Raw genomic sequence first — 19,610 nt, forward strand, 5'->3', positions numbered from 1 at the left:
TCCAATACAATTTGAGAGAGAATAAAGTGATCCTGTGATTGATATTCACTTGACAGAAAGTCTTTACACTTTGTATGTGTCTGGTAATTTATATGACTTAGACAAAACTAATGATTTAACATACGTTTATTATTATATAAAAAAAAAAAAAAATTTTTTTTTTTTTAAATACTAATACGATTTTTAGAAATACGAATCCATGTATTTCCTTACCTGGGATTGGAACAAGGTACTCTTTGAGTGTTTACATTGTCACATAAGGGTTCTCCTCCATGGTAGATACCTGTTCGAACATAGATCTAAAAAAAAAAAAAAGAAGTATATGTATATAAATACAAAGGAGCCCTGGTGGTGGCACAGCGGTTAAGCATTTAGCTCCAACCGAAAGGTTCGCAGTTTAAACCCACAAGCTGCTCTGTGGGAGAAAGATGTGGCAGTCTGCTTCTGTAAAGATTACAACCTTGGAAACCTATGAGGCAGTTCTACTGTCATATAGGATTGCCACTTACAGCAACAGGTTATGTAAATACACACATATAGATACACACGTAAACATGCACACATATACACGTTCACACATAAGCATGCACACACACTATATAAGACCAAATATTAAGCAATATCAAAATAATGTAACTGAGATGAATGAAGGAACCAATTAAAAATCTTTGTTCAGATATAACTTTCTGGTTCTCCTTTTCTTCATGCACATAATAATAATGACTTAGATTCTTCACCAAAACTTGTTGCTACCTTCATTCATTGATAACAATGGGGATATCAGACTGCTGAAAGTTAATACAGGCCCACAGTCCCTCACCTAAAAACCCTTTAGGCCAGATATGCTTGTTAATTCAGAATTCTGCATATTTTAGAAAGACAAATTGTCACACACACTAAATATACCTACTCCTTACTTATCCACTATCTTTTCATCTAACATTTTGCATTTATGGCAATAAATTCACCATCTGACTGTTCTGCACATTAATGAGGCGGCAGGCATGATGGCAATGGCTACAGAGCATGCCCTCCCTTGGAGTGGAGGGTCTCCAGGAAGGTCTCTGGACGGCCTCTGGGAAGCTGGGCCCTGCTACCCCACCCCTCCACTCGCTCCTGCCAAGAGAGGCACTGGTCCAGCTGCCCGAAGGGTGGTCTCCTCTGTGGCCATGGCCTCCGGGGGGAACAGCAGGCAGCACCTAGCCAGAGGGCACCTGTTCTGGATTCTCAGCTCCTATGCAGGCCTGAGGCCCTCCAGCTCAAAGGTGCTGTGGGGTGTGCAGGCAGGAAAGTAAGAGGCACCAGAGATGCCTGAGAGTTTAATGACACCTCAAAGTGAGCCCAATTGGGCCTGAAGCCTTGGCCTCAGTGGGGCTGGGTACATGGCCAGGCTCCCAGCACCCTCGCAGCCAGCCCTGAGTGCTGGTGACTCCTCAGGCCCAGAGGGCAGAACAGGCTTTGGGATCACTAATGCAGGGCTTGCAGGGGTTGGGGTGAAGCCCTGGAGGTGACTCCGTGAGGGCAGCTCTGCCCCAGCACAGGAGGAAGGTGAGATGGTTAGGCTGTGGGCCCTCCAGTCACACAGCCCAACTTTACCCAGCTTTGTCTCCTCCAATTCTCCTTCTCCGCGGGGGAATAATCCATAACACAGTGATGAGCACATCAGTAAATCTTAGCTGTTAAAATTTCTATGATCGTATTTTCTAACTTAAAAAAAAAAAACAGACAAATGGATGGTCTCAAAAAAAAATTCTCCATTTTTTGTATAACATCAATTTTCGTGTAACAACCTGGTCTTTGGAACCTAACTCTAAGTGAGGGGTGAGTGTATTACTTAATCCCCTTAGCAGCTGGAGCAGTATCCCATAAAGACATCAATATTCCTGTTACAGAACACATGAATATGCACAGTAGGTAGGATAAATAAAGACTATAAACAGCTGCACATCAGGCCAGGTCAGATTTTGCTGCCAAATGAATTCTGTAAAATTTCTGATTTTTAGAGCTTAGAATTACAGATATTTGAATTATTACAATGTTAGAATTATGGATAAAGAACTGTGAGCTGTGTAAAATCTGAGCTATACGGAAACTCAACTAGAATTAATTCTATTATTACATTTTTATTTTCTGAGATTTGGGTGTTTTCTAGCTATCTGAAAACATTATACTACAGTTCAGCAGATTATTATACAGATCGACAAAAAAGGCTTATATAAAATAATTTCTGATGCAGTATAAGCATCAGCTTTTGACTTACCTTGTCAATATCTCGAATATTTACATTCACATAGGTTGCACAGAGAATTTTTATTCTGAGTGCACTATTGATAACCCAAAGGGATTTTGTAGATGTTTCTCCATTCATATAGGGTGTAGCTGTGGAAATGCGCCTGGAGTAAGATGGCATTGTAAAACAGTCCATTGGCAGCTGAGAGTAGAGGCTTTCTTTAGCCATCAGCATCAAATTGGGCATCCTTCCCAGCATTATACAGCTTCTTATATACTACAAGAGATTAAGGGGTGGGGGGACCATTTCCTATAAGGTTTTTCATTTAAAAGCGACATGTAAGAGTATTACAAGAGAACTTACACACTACGGAGACAAAACATTATAGACCACATTTTATAAGTTGCTGTGTTTATAATATTTAAAGTACTAACATTTGGGAATTAGGTTGTAATACAGCATCAAGCAAGTATTTATGAATCTAAATTATAGAAAGAAAAAAATATAAGGTCAGTTAATGCACCACAGTTCTACCTTTAACTGGAAACAAACTAACAAAAAGTAGAATTAAAAACAAGGAGCAGAGAATACATATTATAAAAACACTGTATTCGTTAAAGGAAAAGAAACATTATTGAGTAAGTGTCTGTCATTCTCTGTATTTAGTCACACTGATGTCCAGTCCAAGGGCTGTGGCTTTTCTGTCCAAGTATTTCCTTATTTGTTAAAAAACAAAACACAACAAAAACCATAAAGAGGAGACAGATAAAACCATGGAAATATTTTTAAAAATATTAAAATCCATACCTGAGTTTTGAAATGGTAGTTAAGACAGAAAGTTCTGATATAAATGCTACTGTATACGTATTCTAATTGCCTATTTTCTTACCCATAAAGCCCCACTACAGCATTAGTTAACTGAAGGCCAGGACTATTCTAAATCAGTACCTGGCACAATGCTCAATACATACATTACTGGTTCTTACAAGTATTTATTTAATAATACAGATAGTAGGAAAATGTTAATAGTATATCTTCATTAATAATAGATTATAGGTTTTTGAAGTGTCTATTTTAATTCCATTCCAGTGCCACTGCTCAGAAGGGGAGAAAAATCATGAAATAACCCATATTTTGGGGATAGTGTAACTGCCAAGGAGCCCTGGAGGCACAGTGGTTAAGAGTAATGCTGCTAACCAAAAGGTCGGCAGTTTGAATCCATCAGTTGCTCGTTGGAAACTACATGGGACAGTTCTACTCTGTCCTACAGGATCCCTGTGAGTCGGAATTGACTCGATGGCAATGTGTGTGTGTGTTTTTTTTTTTTTTTTTTGGTAACTGCCAAAGAGTTCCAGTGACGTAGTGGTTAAGTGCTTAGCTGCTAACTGAAAGGTCAGCAGTTCAAACCCACTAGCTGCTCCATGGGCGAAAGTGTGGTAGCCTGGTCTCATAAAGATTACAGCCTTGGAACCCCTTCAGGGCAGTTCTACTCAGTCCTATAGGGTTGTTATGAGGTAACATCTACTCAGCTGCAACGGGTATGGATTTGGTTTGTTAACTGCCAACATTTTTGGTCTCTCAAATTAAATAATTAACATAAAAGCAACTTTAAAAATGCCACTTACGAATATTAATTATTTAAATTTCATAATGTATGTTCTAAAAATACAGATACTACTCCCCAGTGTGATTACTTTTTAAATTTAAAATTAATATTCTGAAACTTGTAACTCACCTTATATTGACTCAGAGGATACTTTTCGAGGAAATATTCGTCACATCCGCACACTTTTAAAATATACTTGCCCTGATATTCTAAAACACATAGTTTTAGTTGCTCGGAGGACAGCAACATACTTCGAGTTTTCTTCCTGATTGCTTCGGCAATCACCTGTTCTGGCACACAGTCATGGCTGATTTTCAGAGTATATTTCTGCTTATCATTATTTGGAGAAACTATTACCCAAATCACCACTATTATTTGCCCTAAAACAGAAAAAAACATTATTAAATGCAATCATCATATATATTTCATTTTTCAAGGGACATTATTCTAGCCATAGTCAGAAATGATTTATAATCAACATAATTAAGTACAGGTAATTATCAGGAAATCCTCAAATTTCTCATTTTATACAAACACTCTGTCATGGATTGAATTGTGTCCCCCCAAAATATCTGTCAACTTGGCTAGATCATGATTTCTTTGATGACTGTTATGACTGTCTACCACTTTATCTTCTAATATGATTTCCCTATGTATTGTAAATCCTATGACTATGATATAATAAGATGGATTAGTGGCAGTTATATTGATGAAGTCTACAAGATTAGTGTCTTAAGCCAATTGTCTTTTGAGGTATAAAAGACAGAAGTGAGCGTAGAGGCATGGGAACCTCACACCACCAAGAAAGTAGTGCTGGGAGCAGAGCGCATCCTTTGGACCTGAGGTTCCGGCACTGAGACGCTTCCAGACCAAAGGAACTTCTCTTCGTTAAAGCCATCCACTTGCGGTACTCCTGCTGTAGCACAGCGGCACTAGATGACTAAGATAAACCCAAAGCTGTGGGTCACAGGGACCTAGAAGCAAGCTGATTTCCATTCTAAACTGCATGGCACGCTTCAAGGGTGCAGCCCCTGTGAGGAGTGGCTCATTAGGGTATCAAGGACCCAACAGTGCCTAAAGTGGAAGAGTTTTTGGTAACTACGGAAAATAAAGAATCAACAGAGACTTAAAGAAAGATGCTGAATTAGAATAATCGAAAGGAGGAAGAAGAAGGAGAGGAAACCAATTTTCTAATTTTTTCTCTTTAAGATTACGCCAGAGGGCAAATGAAAAGACAGTGGAAACGGAAAGATTCAAACCATGCTTGAGTGGTCTCACATACACAATACAATTCTTTCAACTTTTCTGTATGTTGGAAAATTTTCATTAAAAAATGTTGGGGAAAAAAGGAAAAAAAAAAGCATTACACTTAAAGTACGCTAGAGTAGAAAAATATTTTAAATGAAGATCTTATATCATATTGCGTTAAACTACTTTGAATAATATAGGTGAAAAAGTAATACAATAATTTACTCTATTAACAGAATTTTATATTTAACAGTGTGTGAGTCTTAACCTATTTTATAACTTCAAATTGAAACTCCTACATTGTTATCTTGGAAAATACAGATACTTACCTGACACAAAGATACTTTCATTTCCAAAACAATTTATATATTTTCAAGTTCACTTAATTCTAGAAATTGTTTGCTATATTAACCCTCAAAAGTCAACCTAAATATTATATTATCATGCTAAGATTTAATTATTGTATGTGTTTTTAACATTAAGAAAGTTATATATAAAATGTATAATAAACAAGAATGTGTAAAGTTATCCCAAAATTTCATGAAATGTTTCTATTTATACTTGTTTTTATTTATAAAGCTCAGTGATCAGGACCATATGCACACAACTCATTCAGTCAATAGGTACTGCATGCAAGCTGTGTAGCTTGCGCTCAACTACATCTTGTCAGCATAAATGGTCCCTGCCTTCAAGAAGCTGATCATTTCTGACAGACAAAAAAAAAAAAAGGTATGCGTACAGGAATTTACACATAGGTAAAATTATTTCATTGCAGTAACCGAATACCGTAGACAGACCATTTTCTTACCTTTATCTAATTTGTTATATATGTGCTTTGGCAGTTCTGGCGAAGATTCTACATTTGGAGGATAGACATACATTGCTCTACTATGAGGTGAATTCAGATCCCTCAGATCCACAGCTTCTTTACAAACATTCAGAATATTTCTTCGGAAGTCCTGTACTTCTGGATCTTTAACCATGTCAAATTCACACACTGGCATGCCGATAGCAAAACCTTAAAAAAATTATAGAAACAACATAACATTCTAAAAAACAAACAACATGAGCATGTTTCTTACAAATAGTGAACTTGCTAGATTTGGGAGACCATAAGAGAATAAAGAAGTTTCTCCGGGTTAAAAAATTTTTTGATGAATACGTAGTCATTATTGACAAGGACCCAAATATGTTTAACATATAAAAAATATTCTGAAACTCTCAAAGGCAGCAAATACTATCTGCATCAATTGTTTTTTAAAGGACAATAAAACTGTAATATAACAAATCTAAGTCATCCCCACAAATGATACTACTTAAAGAAAACCTTATAGAATAATACGAAGGTGTTAAGAAACAGTTTCTTAGCCCAGAAGTGAAAAATATTTTAGATTTTAACGATTTTTATTAAGAAAGCTATTTTTTTTTTTTTAAGTTTACAATAGTACTGGTAGAGACTAATAGTTAAGTTCCACACTTATTTGCATTTTAGAATAGGATGACAACATTATTTAGGTGAAAATTATATCATACCAATTTCTCGATTGAGGATCTTTTCTTCACGGTTGCCTACTGGTTCGATTACTTTTAAAAAGGGTTGAAAAAGCCGAAGGTCACAAAGTCGTCTTGTTTCATCAAAAAATTCTTCCCTTTCTGCTTCTTGGGTAACACTTACGAAAATGTAAGAAGATTCATCCTGAAGAAGTTGATACAGAGGGTATTTTCTTGCTTCTTTAAATAGTTCATGCTTTATAGTTATTAATGTAGCCTCACGGAGGCATTCTAAAGTCACTATCATGCCATTTGGTAGTAAACATTCTACTAAGATTCTTGGGGGCATCAAGTGGATGCCCCACAGTTCTCCTGATGATGGTCTTGGAGGCATTGTTCTGATCCTTTACAAGTTTTACATATAAAACTACTTTAAGGAATTAGATGTGTGGCTGTCCCAAAGCAGAAACCTAAATCAAAGAAGGAAAATATTTGTTAAATGAGAAACAACTTAGAATACATTTATAGCATTGTCAAAAAAATACATTTTCTGTACTTTGAACTATTAGGATAAGCAGTCATAATTCATCTTAAGTATCTTAACTGAGACTGCTGTCCCAAATTAGGCTGTAAAGAATTGATTTTGAAGCAGAAATTAGAAAAATCACTTGTTTTAATTAAATGTAACAGTCATTTACTGATGGTAATAATAATAATAAAACCATTATATTTGAATAGTCAGGTCTCCTCAAGACAGATCTGAGGCTATGTGAAGAACGAAAAGTAAGTTAAGATTCAAACTAACCTTCCCATCATATATCACCTTTATCATTCTCTTCCATTTTGTGGAGCAACAGAATTTAGGCTCTAAAGGATCTCTGAGATCATGAAGTCCATTGCTCTCATTTTAAACATGAATAAAGCAAACCCTAGAGAAGTCAAATCCTCTTCCTTTCCCCCTTGCCTCCCAGCCCTCTCCCCTGTGGTAGTGAGAAATTACATGGCTTAGTGTTCTTTTTTAAATCCATCGTTGTAATTTTCTTTTTTAATTTCTTCATACTGATTTTTATCTAGGTGATATCTCAGACCGTTATGTCTTAAAGTATGATTTAGGTATATATTCACAATAATATATAGCACCATCAATACATTTTCCTTGAAGTATGATGATGCTCTTGCAATGATCACATCCACTTTCTCCAATAATCCAGTACTAATACTTCTGATTGAAATTAATGGCTCTACACACAAATTAATGGATCTATACAAAAATCCCCCACGCATCTGTTAGTTTGTCGTTCTGTGGGGGGCTTGTGTGGCTGTGATACTGGAAGCTATGCCACTGGTATTCAAATACCAGCAGGGTCACCCATGGTGAACAGGTTTCAACTGAGCTTCTGGACTAAGATAGATTAGGAAGAAGGACCCCGGTTGTCTTCTTCTGAAAAGAATTAGCCAGTGAAAACTTTACGAATAGCAGCAGAACACTGTCCGATATAGTGCTGGAAGATGAGTCCCTCAGGTTGGAAGGCATTCAAAACACAACTGGGGAAGAGCTACCTCCTCAAAGTAGAGTTGACCTTAATGATGGGAATGGAGTCAAGCTTTCAGGACCTTCATTTGCTGATGTGGCACGACTCAAATGAGAAGACATAGCTGCAAACATCCATTAATAATCAGAACCTGGAATGTATGGAAGTATGAATCTATGAAAACTGGAAGTCTTTAAAAATGAAATGGAATGCATAAAGACTGCTATCCTAGGCATTAGTGAGCTGAAGTGGGCTGGTATTGGTCATTCTAAATCGGACAATCATATGTCTACTATGCCAGGAACAACAACTTGAAGAGGAATGGCACTGCATTCATCGTCAAAAAGAACATTCCAAGATCTATCCTGAAGTACAACACTATCGGTGATAGGATAATATCTACACGCCTACAAGGAAGACCAGTTAATACAACTATTTTTCAAATTTATACACCAACCACTAAGGCCAAAGGTGAAGACACTAAAGATTTTTACCAACTTCTGCAGTCTGAAATTGATCAAACATGCAGTCAGAATGCGCTGATAACTACTGTAGACTGGAATGAGAAAGTTGGAAATGAAGAAGAATCGGTAGTTAGAAAATACTGCCTTGGTTACAGAAACAATGCTGGAGGTCAAATGACTGAATTTTGCAAGACCAATGGCTTCTTCATTGCAAATATCCTTTTTCACCCACATAAACGGTGACTACACACATGGACCTCGCCAGGTGGAATACACAGGAATCAAATCGACTACATATGTGGAAAGAGACGATGAAAAAGCTCAATATCATCAGTTAAAACAAGGCCAGGGGCTGACTGCGGATGAGACCATCAATTACTCATATGCAGGTTCAAGTTGAAACGGAATAAAATTCGAACAAGTCCACTAGAGCCAAACAACAACTTTCAATATATCTCACCTGAATTTAGAGACCATCTCAAGAATGGATGTGATGTACTGAACGCTAACGACCAAAGATTAGACTAGTTGTGGAATGACATCAAGGACATCATACATGGAGAACACAAGAGGTCATTAAAAAGACAGGAGAGAAAGAAAGACCTAAATGTATGTCAGAAGGGACTCCGAAACTTGTTCTTGAACATTGAGTAGCTAACGCAAAAGTAAAAAATGATGACGTACGGCAGCTGAACAGAAGATTTCAAAGGGCAATTCCAGGAGACAAAGTAAAGTATTATAATGACATGTGCAAAGACCTGGAGATAGACAACCAAAAGGGAATAACACGCCCAGCATTTATCAAGATGAAGAACTGATGAAAAAATTCAAGCCTTGAGTTGCAATACTGAAGGATTCTACGTGGAAAATGTTAAATGATGCAGGAAGCATCAAAAGAAGATGGAAGGAATACACAGAGTCACTATACCAAAAAGAACAGGTCGACATTTAACCATTTCAAGAGGTAACACTGATCAGGAACTGATGGTACTGAAGGAAGAAGTTCAAGCTGCACTGAAGGCACTGGCAAAAAACAAGGCTCCAGGAACTCATGGAATACCAATTAAGATGTTTCAACAAATGGATGCAGCACTGAAAGTGCTCAACTGTCTATGCCAAGAAATCTGGAAGACAGCTGCCTGGCCAACCGACTGGAAGAGATCCATATTTAAGCCTACTCCCAAGACAGGTAATCCAACTGAATGCAGAAATTGATGAACAATATTGTTAATATCCCACGCAACCAAAATTTTGCTGAAGATCGTTCAAAAGTGGCTGCAGCAGTATATCCACAGGGAACTGCCAGAAATTCAAGCCAGATATAGAACAGTATGTGCAGCCAGGGATATCATTGCTGATGTAAGATGGATCCCGGCTAAAAGCAGAGAATACCAGAAAGGTATTTGCATGTGTTTTATTGACTATGCAAAGGCATTTGACTGTGTGGATCATAACAAACTATGGATAATATGGCAGAGAACGGGAATTCCAGAACACTTAATTGTGCTCATGAGGAAATCTGTACGTGGATCAAGAGGCAGCCGTTTGAACAGAACAAGGAGATACTGCATGGTTTAAAGTCAGGAAAGGTGTGCACCAGGGTTGTATCCTTTTACCATACTTATTCAATCTGTACGCTGAGCAAATAATCCAAGAAGCTGGACTATATGAAGAAGAATGGGGCATCAGGATTGGAGGAAGACTCAATAACAACCTGCATTATGCAGATGACACAACCTTGCTTGCTAAAAGTGAAAGGGACTTGAAGCATTTACTGATGAAGATCAAAGACCACAGCCTTCAGTATGGATTATATCTCAACATAAAGAAAACAAAAATCCTCACCACTGGACCAATAAGCAACATCATCATAAACGGGGAAAAGACTGACATTGTCAAGGATTTCATTTTACTAGGATCCACAATCAATACCCATGGAAGCAGCAGTCGAGAAATCAAAAGATGCATTACACTGGGGAAATCAGCTGTAAAAGACCTCTTTAAAGTATTGAAAAGCAAAGGCATCACCTTGAGGACTAAGATGTCCCTGATCCATGGTGTTTTCAATCACATCGTATGCATGCAAAAGCTGGACAGTGAATAAGGAAGACCAAAGAAGACTCAACGCCTTTGAATTGTGGTGTTGGTGAAGAATATTGAATATACCATGGACTGCCAAAAGAACGAACAAGTCTGTCTTGGAAAAAGTGCAGCCAGGATGCTCCTTAGAAGCAAGGATGGGGAGACTACATCTCACATACTTTGGATCTATTATCAGCAGGAATCAGTCCCTGTAGAAGGACACCATGCTTTGTAAAGCAGAGCATCAGTGAAAAAGAGGAAGACCTTCAATGAGATGGACTGACACAGTGGCTGCAACAATGGTTTCAAGCATAGCAACAATTGTGAGGATGGCTCAGAACCAGGCAGTGTTTCATTCTGTTGTGAATAGTGTTGTTATGTTCTGGACTCAACGAATGGCACCTAACAATAACAACAACACACACAAACAGGACCCATGACTCTCTTTGTCAGTACAATGCCCTAACCATGTCAACCACTTGTAACACATATTTTAGAACAAGTGAGTACTATTATGACTTAAAGGCCCCTTACATTTTTAGACTTCAACAATCTTGGGGCTTCTTTGAAAAGACACTATCACTAAGAATTGAATTGTGTCCCCTCCAAAATATATTTTTAGGCAACCCAAGTGACAAAAGCAACCCTGGTGGCACAGCGGTTAAGAGATTGGCTGCTAACCAAATGGCTGGCAGTTCAAATCCACCAGCCACTCCTTAGAAACCCTATGGGGCAGTTCTACTCTGTCCAGTGGGGTTGCTGTGAGTCGGAATCAACTCAATGACAAGGGGTTTGGTTTTTGGGTGACGCAAATGGTTAAGGGCTAAATTACTAATAAAACGTTTGGCGGTTCAAACCCACTGTCTTAGTTATCTAGTGCTGCAATCATAGAAATATCACAAGTGGATGGCTTTAACAAACAGAATTTTATTCTCTCATAGTCTAGGAGGCTAGAAGTTTAAATTCGGGGTGCCAGCTCCAGGGGGAGGCTTTCTCTCTCTGTCAGTTCTGGGGGAAGGTCCTTGTCATCAACCTTCTCCTCATCTGGGGGCTTCCTGGGGCAGGAAACCCAGGTCCAAAAGACATGTTCTGCTCCCAGTTCTTCTTGCTGAGTGGTAATGAGATCCCTATCTCTCTGCTTTGGTGTCACTTCACAACTCGTCTGGTCTTTGGTCTTTAGTGTTCAACGTGTCCAGACAAGTTGTGGAATGACTTCAAGGGCATCATACGTGAATAAAGCAAGACGTCATTAAAAGGACAGGAGAGAAAGAAAAGACCAAAATGTATGGCAGAAGAGACTCTGAAACTTGCTCTTGAACGTTGAGCAGCTAAAGCAAAAGGAAGAAATGATGAAATGAAAGAACTGAACAGAAGATTTCAAAGGGTAGTTCCAGAAAACAAAGTATTATAATGACATGAGCAAAGAGCTGGAGATAGAAAACCAAAAGAGAAGAACATGCTCAGCATTTATCAAGATGAAAGAACTGAAGAAAAAAATTAAGCCTCGAGTTGCAATACTGAAGGAGTCTATGGGGAAAGTATTAAATGAGACAGGAAGCATCAAAAGAAGATGGAAGTGATACAGAGTCATTATACTAAAAAGAATTGGTTTGACATTCAACGATTTCAAGAGGTGGCATATGATCAGGAACCGATGGTGCTGAAGGAAGAAGTCCAAGCTGCACTGCAGGCACTGGCAAAAAACAAGGCTCCAGGAATTGACGGAATACCAATTGAGATGTTTCAACAAATGGATGCAGCACTGAAAATGCTCACTCATCTATGCCAAGAAATTTGGAAGACAGCTGCCTGGCCAACCAACTGGAAGAGATCCATATTTATGCCTATTCCCAAGAAAAGTGATCTAACTGAATGTGGAAATTAATGAACAATATTGTTAATATCACATGCAAGCAAAATTTTGCTGAAGATCATTCAAAAGCAGCTGCAGCAGTGTACCAACAGGGAACTGCCAGAAATTCAGGCCGGATTCAGAAGACTATGTGGAACCAGGGATATCACTCCTGATGTAGGACAGATCCTGGCTGAAAGCAGAGAATACCAGAAAGATATTTACCTGTGCTTTACTGACTATGCAAAGGCATTCAACTGTGTGGATCATAACAAATTATGGATAACATTGTGAAGAATGGGGATTCTGGAACACTTAATTGTGCTCATGAGGAACTTGTACATATATCAAGAGGCAGTTGTTCGGACAGAACAAGGGGGTACTTCAAGGTTTAAAGTCAGGAAAGGTGTGTGTCAGGGTAGTGTCCTTTCACCGCACTTATTCAATCTGTATGCTGAGCGAATAATCAGAGAAACTGGGCTTTATGAAGAACAGGGCATCAGATTGGAGGAAGACTCATTAACAACCTGCATTATGCAGATGACACAACCTTGCTTGCTGAACGTGAGGGGGACTTGAAGCACTTACTGATGAAGATCAAAGACTACAGCCTTCAGTATGGATTACACCTCAACATAAAGAAAACAAAAATCCTCACAACTGGACCAATAAGCAACATCATGATATATAGAGAAAAGACTGAAGTTCTGAAGGATTTTATTTTACTTGGATCCACAGTCAATGTCCATGGAAGCAGCAGTCAAGAAATCAAAAGACACATTGCCTTGGGCAAAACTGCTGCGGGGAAGACCTCTTTAAAGTTTTGAAAAACAAAGATGTCACCTTGAAGACCAAGGTACGCCCGACCCAAGCCATGGTATTTTCATTCACATCATATGCATGCAAAAGCTGAAGGATGACTAAGGAAGACCGAGTAAGAACTAACGCCTCTGAATTGTGGTGTTGGCAAAGAATATTGAATATCCCATGGGCTGCCAAAAGAACGAACAAATCTGTCTTGGAAGAAGTAAAACCAGAACGCTCCTTAGAAGCAAAGATGGCGAGACTGCATCCTACATACTTTGGATGCATTGTCAGCAGGGATCAGTTCCTGGAGAAGGACATCATGCTTGGTAAAGTACAGGGTCAGCAGAAAAGAGGAAGACCCTCAAAGAGATGGACTGATACAGTGACTGCAACACTGGGCTCAAGCATAACAATGACTGTGGGGATGGCACAGGACTGGGCAATGTTTTCTTCTGTGGTACACAGGGTCGCTGTGAGTTGGAGCCAACTCAAGGGCACCTAACAACATCATCTCTCTGCTTGCTTATTGTTCCTTTTATCTCCTCTAAGATAAAAAGTGATACAGGCCAAACCCCAAAGAAACTCCTTTTATATCCATCAAGGCTGTGACCTGAGTAAGGGTGTTGCACCATACCCTAATCCTCTTTAACATAACCTAAACTTGCTTCATTTACCACAGGCAGAGCTTAGGATTTATAACACATAGGGAAATTATATCAAATCACAAAATGGAGAATCACCACACAATACTGGGAATCATGTGCCAAATTGACACATATTTTGGGTGGGCACAATTCAATCCATGACATTCCACCCTTCGGCCTCCAAAATTTCATGTCCTTGTCACATGTAAAACACATTCACTCCATCATACTATCTCAAACGTCTTAAATTAACTCCAAGTCCAAAATCTCCTGGGACAAAATTCCTCTTCATCTGTAAAATAAAAAAAAAATAGGGAATACAAATTATCTGCTTCTAAAATACAATGGCAGAAGGAGCACAAGGTAGACATTTCCATTACAAATGGGAGAAACTGGAGGGAAAGAAGGGATAAAGAGGCAGGAAGCAAGTCAACAGAACACATTACACATTAGCTCTCAAGGTCTGAAAATAATCCTTTGTTCTCTAACACCATTTAGGCAATGGCCCTGCCCTCTAGACTCTGGGTGTTGGTCCTTAGGCCTTGGGCTTCATTCAGCTCTGCCTTCTAGGCCCACTGGGGTGAAAACTCTGCTCCCTTGAATTTGGGCAGCTACATTCTCCTAGCCCATCTGAGTGGCCACCCTCTCCCCTCAGCCCCAGCTGGCCCGGTTCTTCTGCCCCTTCGGCATAGCAGCCCCACCTTCTCAGCTCTAGGCAGTAGATCTGGCTCCATACCCTGAAACTCGTAAACAGCAGTCCCACACTCCAAACCAAGTTGGTGAAGATCTGACTCTTTGAAATCTAGGAGGCTGTGGCTCTACTTCTAGAACCTCCAGAGGTCATAGCCTACCGTTTAAGACGGAGGCAGCTGTTTCTGCTCGTTGTCACTTCAGCTTCTGCTTCCTTGTTCCTTGGTGTCTCCGCCCCTCGGGACCTTCAGCCGGCACCACGTCAGCCCTGCTCGAGAAAGTGTTTCAAAGCTCTTCAGCTCTACCAGTAAGTGTCCAGGGGCACCCCGCTCTGCCGGTAAACCTTGGCTGGAAGGCACTCAGGTCTTTTGCTCTGTGGGTCAGCTCCAGCGCTGGTCTCCTGGCTCTGCTGCCGCCATTTCTATGTTGCTGCTTCTCGGAGCCTGCACAGCCTCCGCGGTATTACACTTCCTTCTGAGTCCTTACCAGAACTGTCTTTGATGTCCATAATGCCACCAACAGTCTCTTCAAGACAATCTAGGCTTTTATTATTGGAGCCCTGGTGGCACAGTGGTTAAGAGCTCATTGTTTGTTCTTCTGGCAGTCCATGGTTTATTCAATATTCTTTGCCAACACCATAATTCAAAAGCATCAATTTTTCTTCAGTCTTCTTTAGTCATTGTCCAGCTTCTGCATACATATGAGGTGATTGAAAAGATCATGGCTTGGGTTAGGTGCACCTTAGTCATCAAAGTGGGACATCTTTGCTTTTTCACACTTTCAAGAGGTCTTTTGTAGCAGATTTGCCCAATGCAATACGTAGTCTGATTTCTTGATTGCTGGTCCATGGGTGTTGATTGCGGATCCAAGTAAAGTGAAATCCTTGACAACTTCAATCTTGTCTCTGTTTATCATGATGTTGCTTACTGGTTCAGTTGTGAAGATTTTGTTTTCTTTATGATAAGGTGTAATCCATACTGAAGGTTGCAGTCTTCGATCTTCATCAGTAAGTGCTTCAAGTCCTCCTCACTTTCAGCAAGCAAGGTTGTGTCACCTGCATAACGCAGGTTGTTAATGAGTTTTCATCTAATCCTGATGCCCTGTTCTTCATACAGTCTAGCTTCTTGGATTATGTGCTCAGCACACAGATCAAATTAAGTACAGTGAAAGGATAACCCTGATGTACACCTTTCCTGATTTTAAACCATGTCTCTTGGTCTATGTACAGGTTCTGCATGGGCACAATTAAGTGTTCTTGAATTTCCACTTTTCTCAATGTTTTCCATAATGTGTTGTTATTCACACAGTCAAATGCCTTTGCATTCAACAGACAGATCACTGATTCTATTCCTTAATCCAGACCAAGACTAGGAAAAAGGACCTAGCAATCTACTTCTAAAAAAACTGGCCAGTGAAAGCCTTATGCATAGTTGTGGAGGAGCCCCTGGGTGAGTTTAAACTACCAACCCTTCAGTTAGTAGTCCAGCACTTTACCGTATGTGCCACCCAGGGAGCCAAATTTCAATTTAAGGGCAACTAACAACAATATAAAACCACATAGTATAGTCACCTAATTCAGTGGAGATTAGGGTGAGAAGACTTCCCACAGGAAGTGACATATAAACCCAGTCTTTTAAGGATGAGCAGGACTTGAACAAATGAAAGGTGAGGAGCGCCATGGATCTAAACCAGAAATCTGTCATCCAGAAACCTACCAGCCCTGACTCCTCTTACCTCACAATGTACATCTAACCTATCAACAAATTTTCTTAATTTTACCTCTGGAATCTGTTGATACTCCTTCACTACCACTCTCAGCACACTGGGGCAGACTACCACCATCTTCTGTCTGGACTACTGCAAAAATCTAAATGGCTTCCCCGCACCTAGGTTTGCCTCCTACAATCCATTCTCTACCTCACAGCCAAGGGAACCTAAAGAGAGTGACTAAGGCCTGATGTGATCAGGCATTTCTGCTGTATCAATTCTCAACTGCACGACAAGTGCCTACAGTATGCTTCAGGGATATAACATGTGAAAGAGGTGAGGAAAACAAATAGCAGGAATTTCCAGCCCTCCCTCTATTTCTGGAAATATAGAAATTAAGTGTAAGACAATGAAGAAGATAAGAAAATTGTTTTTTAAGTCTTAACATTTTTGTTCAATCTTACAAAAGAGATCCCATGAAGTTATAGAATTTAAAACGTAATTATCTTATTTTCTACACTTTTACAAGAAAATTTATTGGCTAGTAAAAAGACTAGATGGACCAATCTGTGTGCATAATTACAGAAGTGACTTAAGCTTTTAAAACATACAAATAAATCTGAAGGATGCATGGTAAAATGCTGAATGACTACTTTTAAAATGATGACTTGCCTATTTAAAAAGTTCAAATAAAACCAAAACCACAAGCCACACCAAAACAGCAGCTGTGTTTATGGTTTTCTTTGTTGAATGGTGCTGCGTGAATAATAGCCAACATAATCCTAATTTCTAAAACGTGAAGATAACTCATATCCCTACTTTCCTACTTGGTCATTCTGACACCAGCCACCCATGTGGCACTTTTTCTCTCTGACCTTACCAAACCAGAGTTGGGTCTCTACAAGTTAGACTGCTGCCCTTCCAGCTCCTGCCAAATAGGCCAACGTCAGCCTCTCTGCTAGCTCTCACTGTCCCTGGTGGGTTCTTGATAATTCTGCTAGAGTGACTCACAGAACTCACAGAAACTGTTACCTGTATTTACAGTTACTGAATTATTATAACCAGAAAGGATACAGTTGAACAGACACATCAGGCAGGGTTTGGGATCGATCTCTGCATGAGGCTTCCACTGTCCTAAGGGATGTGCCACACCATCTCCCCTCTATGGATGTTCTCACCAATCTAGGAAGCCCCAAAGAGAGAGCTCCCACGTCCAGGGTCACTTAGTCACTGGGACCTCAATGAATACGTGTTACAGAACCTTAATGCATAGTTATGACTCGTGACTGCATCATGCTCCCCTCCCCCTCTTCCTGAAGTTATTCCACCAGGTGTGGGTCTGTGTAGTCCCTATTTGTCTTGCTATTTTAGAAAGATAAAGAGCACCTTAATCGTTTGGGCTATTTTCAGACACTAGAGACAAAAAGCCAAACTTAGTTCTTTGTTCCACAGGCCCAACAGGTCTGTTATGGAACAATGGGGGCAAGCAACTATTTTATATAATAAATATCAATTCACAGAGTGTCATATATTCCCTAAGAGTTAGCAAGAGAGGAGTCTAGTTCTATAGACAGATCATTGATTCTATTTCTTGTTCCACTACAGGATATTTATGGGCAATTAACTTAACTATTAAATACTCAAGACACACCCTTCTCATTAGGAGAATAAACGCAATCAGAAATACAATACTTGGAGGTCCTGGAAGGCTGGCCCTGGTTAACTGTATGGTAGTACTATGCAGTACAGAGAGAACGCTAACTTTCTTTTTTGTCTAATAGCTGTATTTGCCTTTGCATGCCAGGCCTCTTCCTGTATAAACCATCATCCCAGAGCTCACATAAACAGAAGTGTAGAAGAGGTGAATGGAGCTAACTTCTACTATCTAGTATATGCCATGCACTTAGGCAAGCAATAACCCTTTTGGGGTAGGTATTATTATTTTGGAGTCCCTGGGTGATATAAATGGTTAAGTACTCAACTCCTAGCCGAAAGGTTAGTGGTTCAAACTCACCCAGAGGCACCTTGGAAGAAAAGCCTGGCAGTCTGCTTCTGAAAAGTCACAGTCTTAAAAACTCGATGGAGTGCATTTCTACTTCGCAATACATGAGGTCACCATGAGTTGAACTCGATTCTTTGGCAACAGGTTTCATTTTATTAACATTTTATATATGAGGAAACCAAAGATGAGGAAGGTGCAATTATTTGCCATTAATAAATGTTAAATATCGATTTTGAATCCAGGTCTAGATGGCTCCGAAGCCCACAGTATAGCCATACTGCTATACGGCCATACAGTTAGGGCCAGGCAATATTCATTGGTGGTAAATAAGAGAGCGCGTTCTAAAGTTACCCTGGATTCAAATTCTGGCTCCCATGCTTAACCAGTTGTGTGGCCTCAGGTAGTTTGCTCATCTCACTAAACCTCATTTTTTTTTTTTTTCATTTGTTAAACTGGGATAATAGCATTTATTGGATTGTTGTGAGGATTAAAACCCCACCCATCGCTGCTGAGTCGATTTCAACTCATAGCAACCCTGCAGGGTTTCCAAGGCTGTAACCTTTACGGAAGTAGACCACAGCGTTTCCAAGGCTGTAACCTTTACGGAAGTAGACTGCCACATCTTTCTCCCACGGAGCAGCTGGTGAGTTTGAACCACCACCCTTTCAGCCCACCGTTTAACCTGTTGTGAGAATTAGATGACATAGTATGCAAAACACATGAGCAAAGTTATCAGCACACAGTAAACACTCAACAAATGTTAAATATTAGTAAACAAAGGTTAAATAATATTAATAAACCTGTAAAGTATACCAACATTATCTTTCCAAGCTATTAGGAATTATCCAGGGCTGGCACTAGATGGGGATGGAAAAAAAAAGGTTACTTTACAAAGAGAGGTTTCATAAAGTTAATATGGGGCTTCATAAAGTAGGGCCAGTTTCAGCTGTTGACACTTGAAGGTAGAACAGTGCAAGGCTTGTGGACAAGACTGGAACAGCATGGAGCGGCTCAGGTGCTGCTGCTTTATGGCTGCTTTCAGTTTCCTGGACTTCCAAGACTCCCATGGAAATGGTATAGCTATCCACAGCTTGGGTGTGAGGAATCCCTTGCTGTGCTATGGAACCCTCCCTCCCCCACCTTTTTTCTGAGAAGCGTCTGCTTGTGCCAGGTTCTCTGCTAGGTATGCTATGCAATAAAGATAAAAAAGATGCGTTCCCTTCTGTTGCTGTGGGACTCACAGTTCACTGGGGAA

At 39.7% G+C, this 19,610-nt stretch overlaps 1 protein-coding gene across 1 annotated transcript in view; it reads right to left on the minus strand.

The window, feature by feature from the left end:
* Positions 1–19,610, minus strand: part of PIK3CA (phosphatidylinositol-4,5-bisphosphate 3-kinase catalytic subunit alpha) — a 99,563-nt gene that overhangs the window by 28,631 nt on the left and 51,322 nt on the right. The window contains exons 2-6 of the mRNA XM_049867385.1: positions 6,618–7,045; positions 5,893–6,102; positions 3,966–4,216; positions 2,261–2,506; positions 214–299 (exon numbers count right to left, since the gene is read on the minus strand). Of these exons, the coding sequence (XP_049723342.1) occupies positions 214–299; positions 2,261–2,506; positions 3,966–4,216; positions 5,893–6,102; positions 6,618–6,969 (1,145 nt within the window). The 5' untranslated portion in view covers positions 6,970–7,045. The remainder of the gene's footprint in view (positions 1–213; positions 300–2,260; positions 2,507–3,965; positions 4,217–5,892; positions 6,103–6,617; positions 7,046–19,610) is intronic.

The sequence above is a fragment of the Elephas maximus genome, chromosome 23 (assembly GCF_024166365.1).
Source record: "Elephas maximus indicus isolate mEleMax1 chromosome 23, mEleMax1 primary haplotype, whole genome shotgun sequence".
Classification (NCBI taxonomy): domain Eukaryota; kingdom Metazoa; phylum Chordata; class Mammalia; order Proboscidea; family Elephantidae; genus Elephas; species Elephas maximus.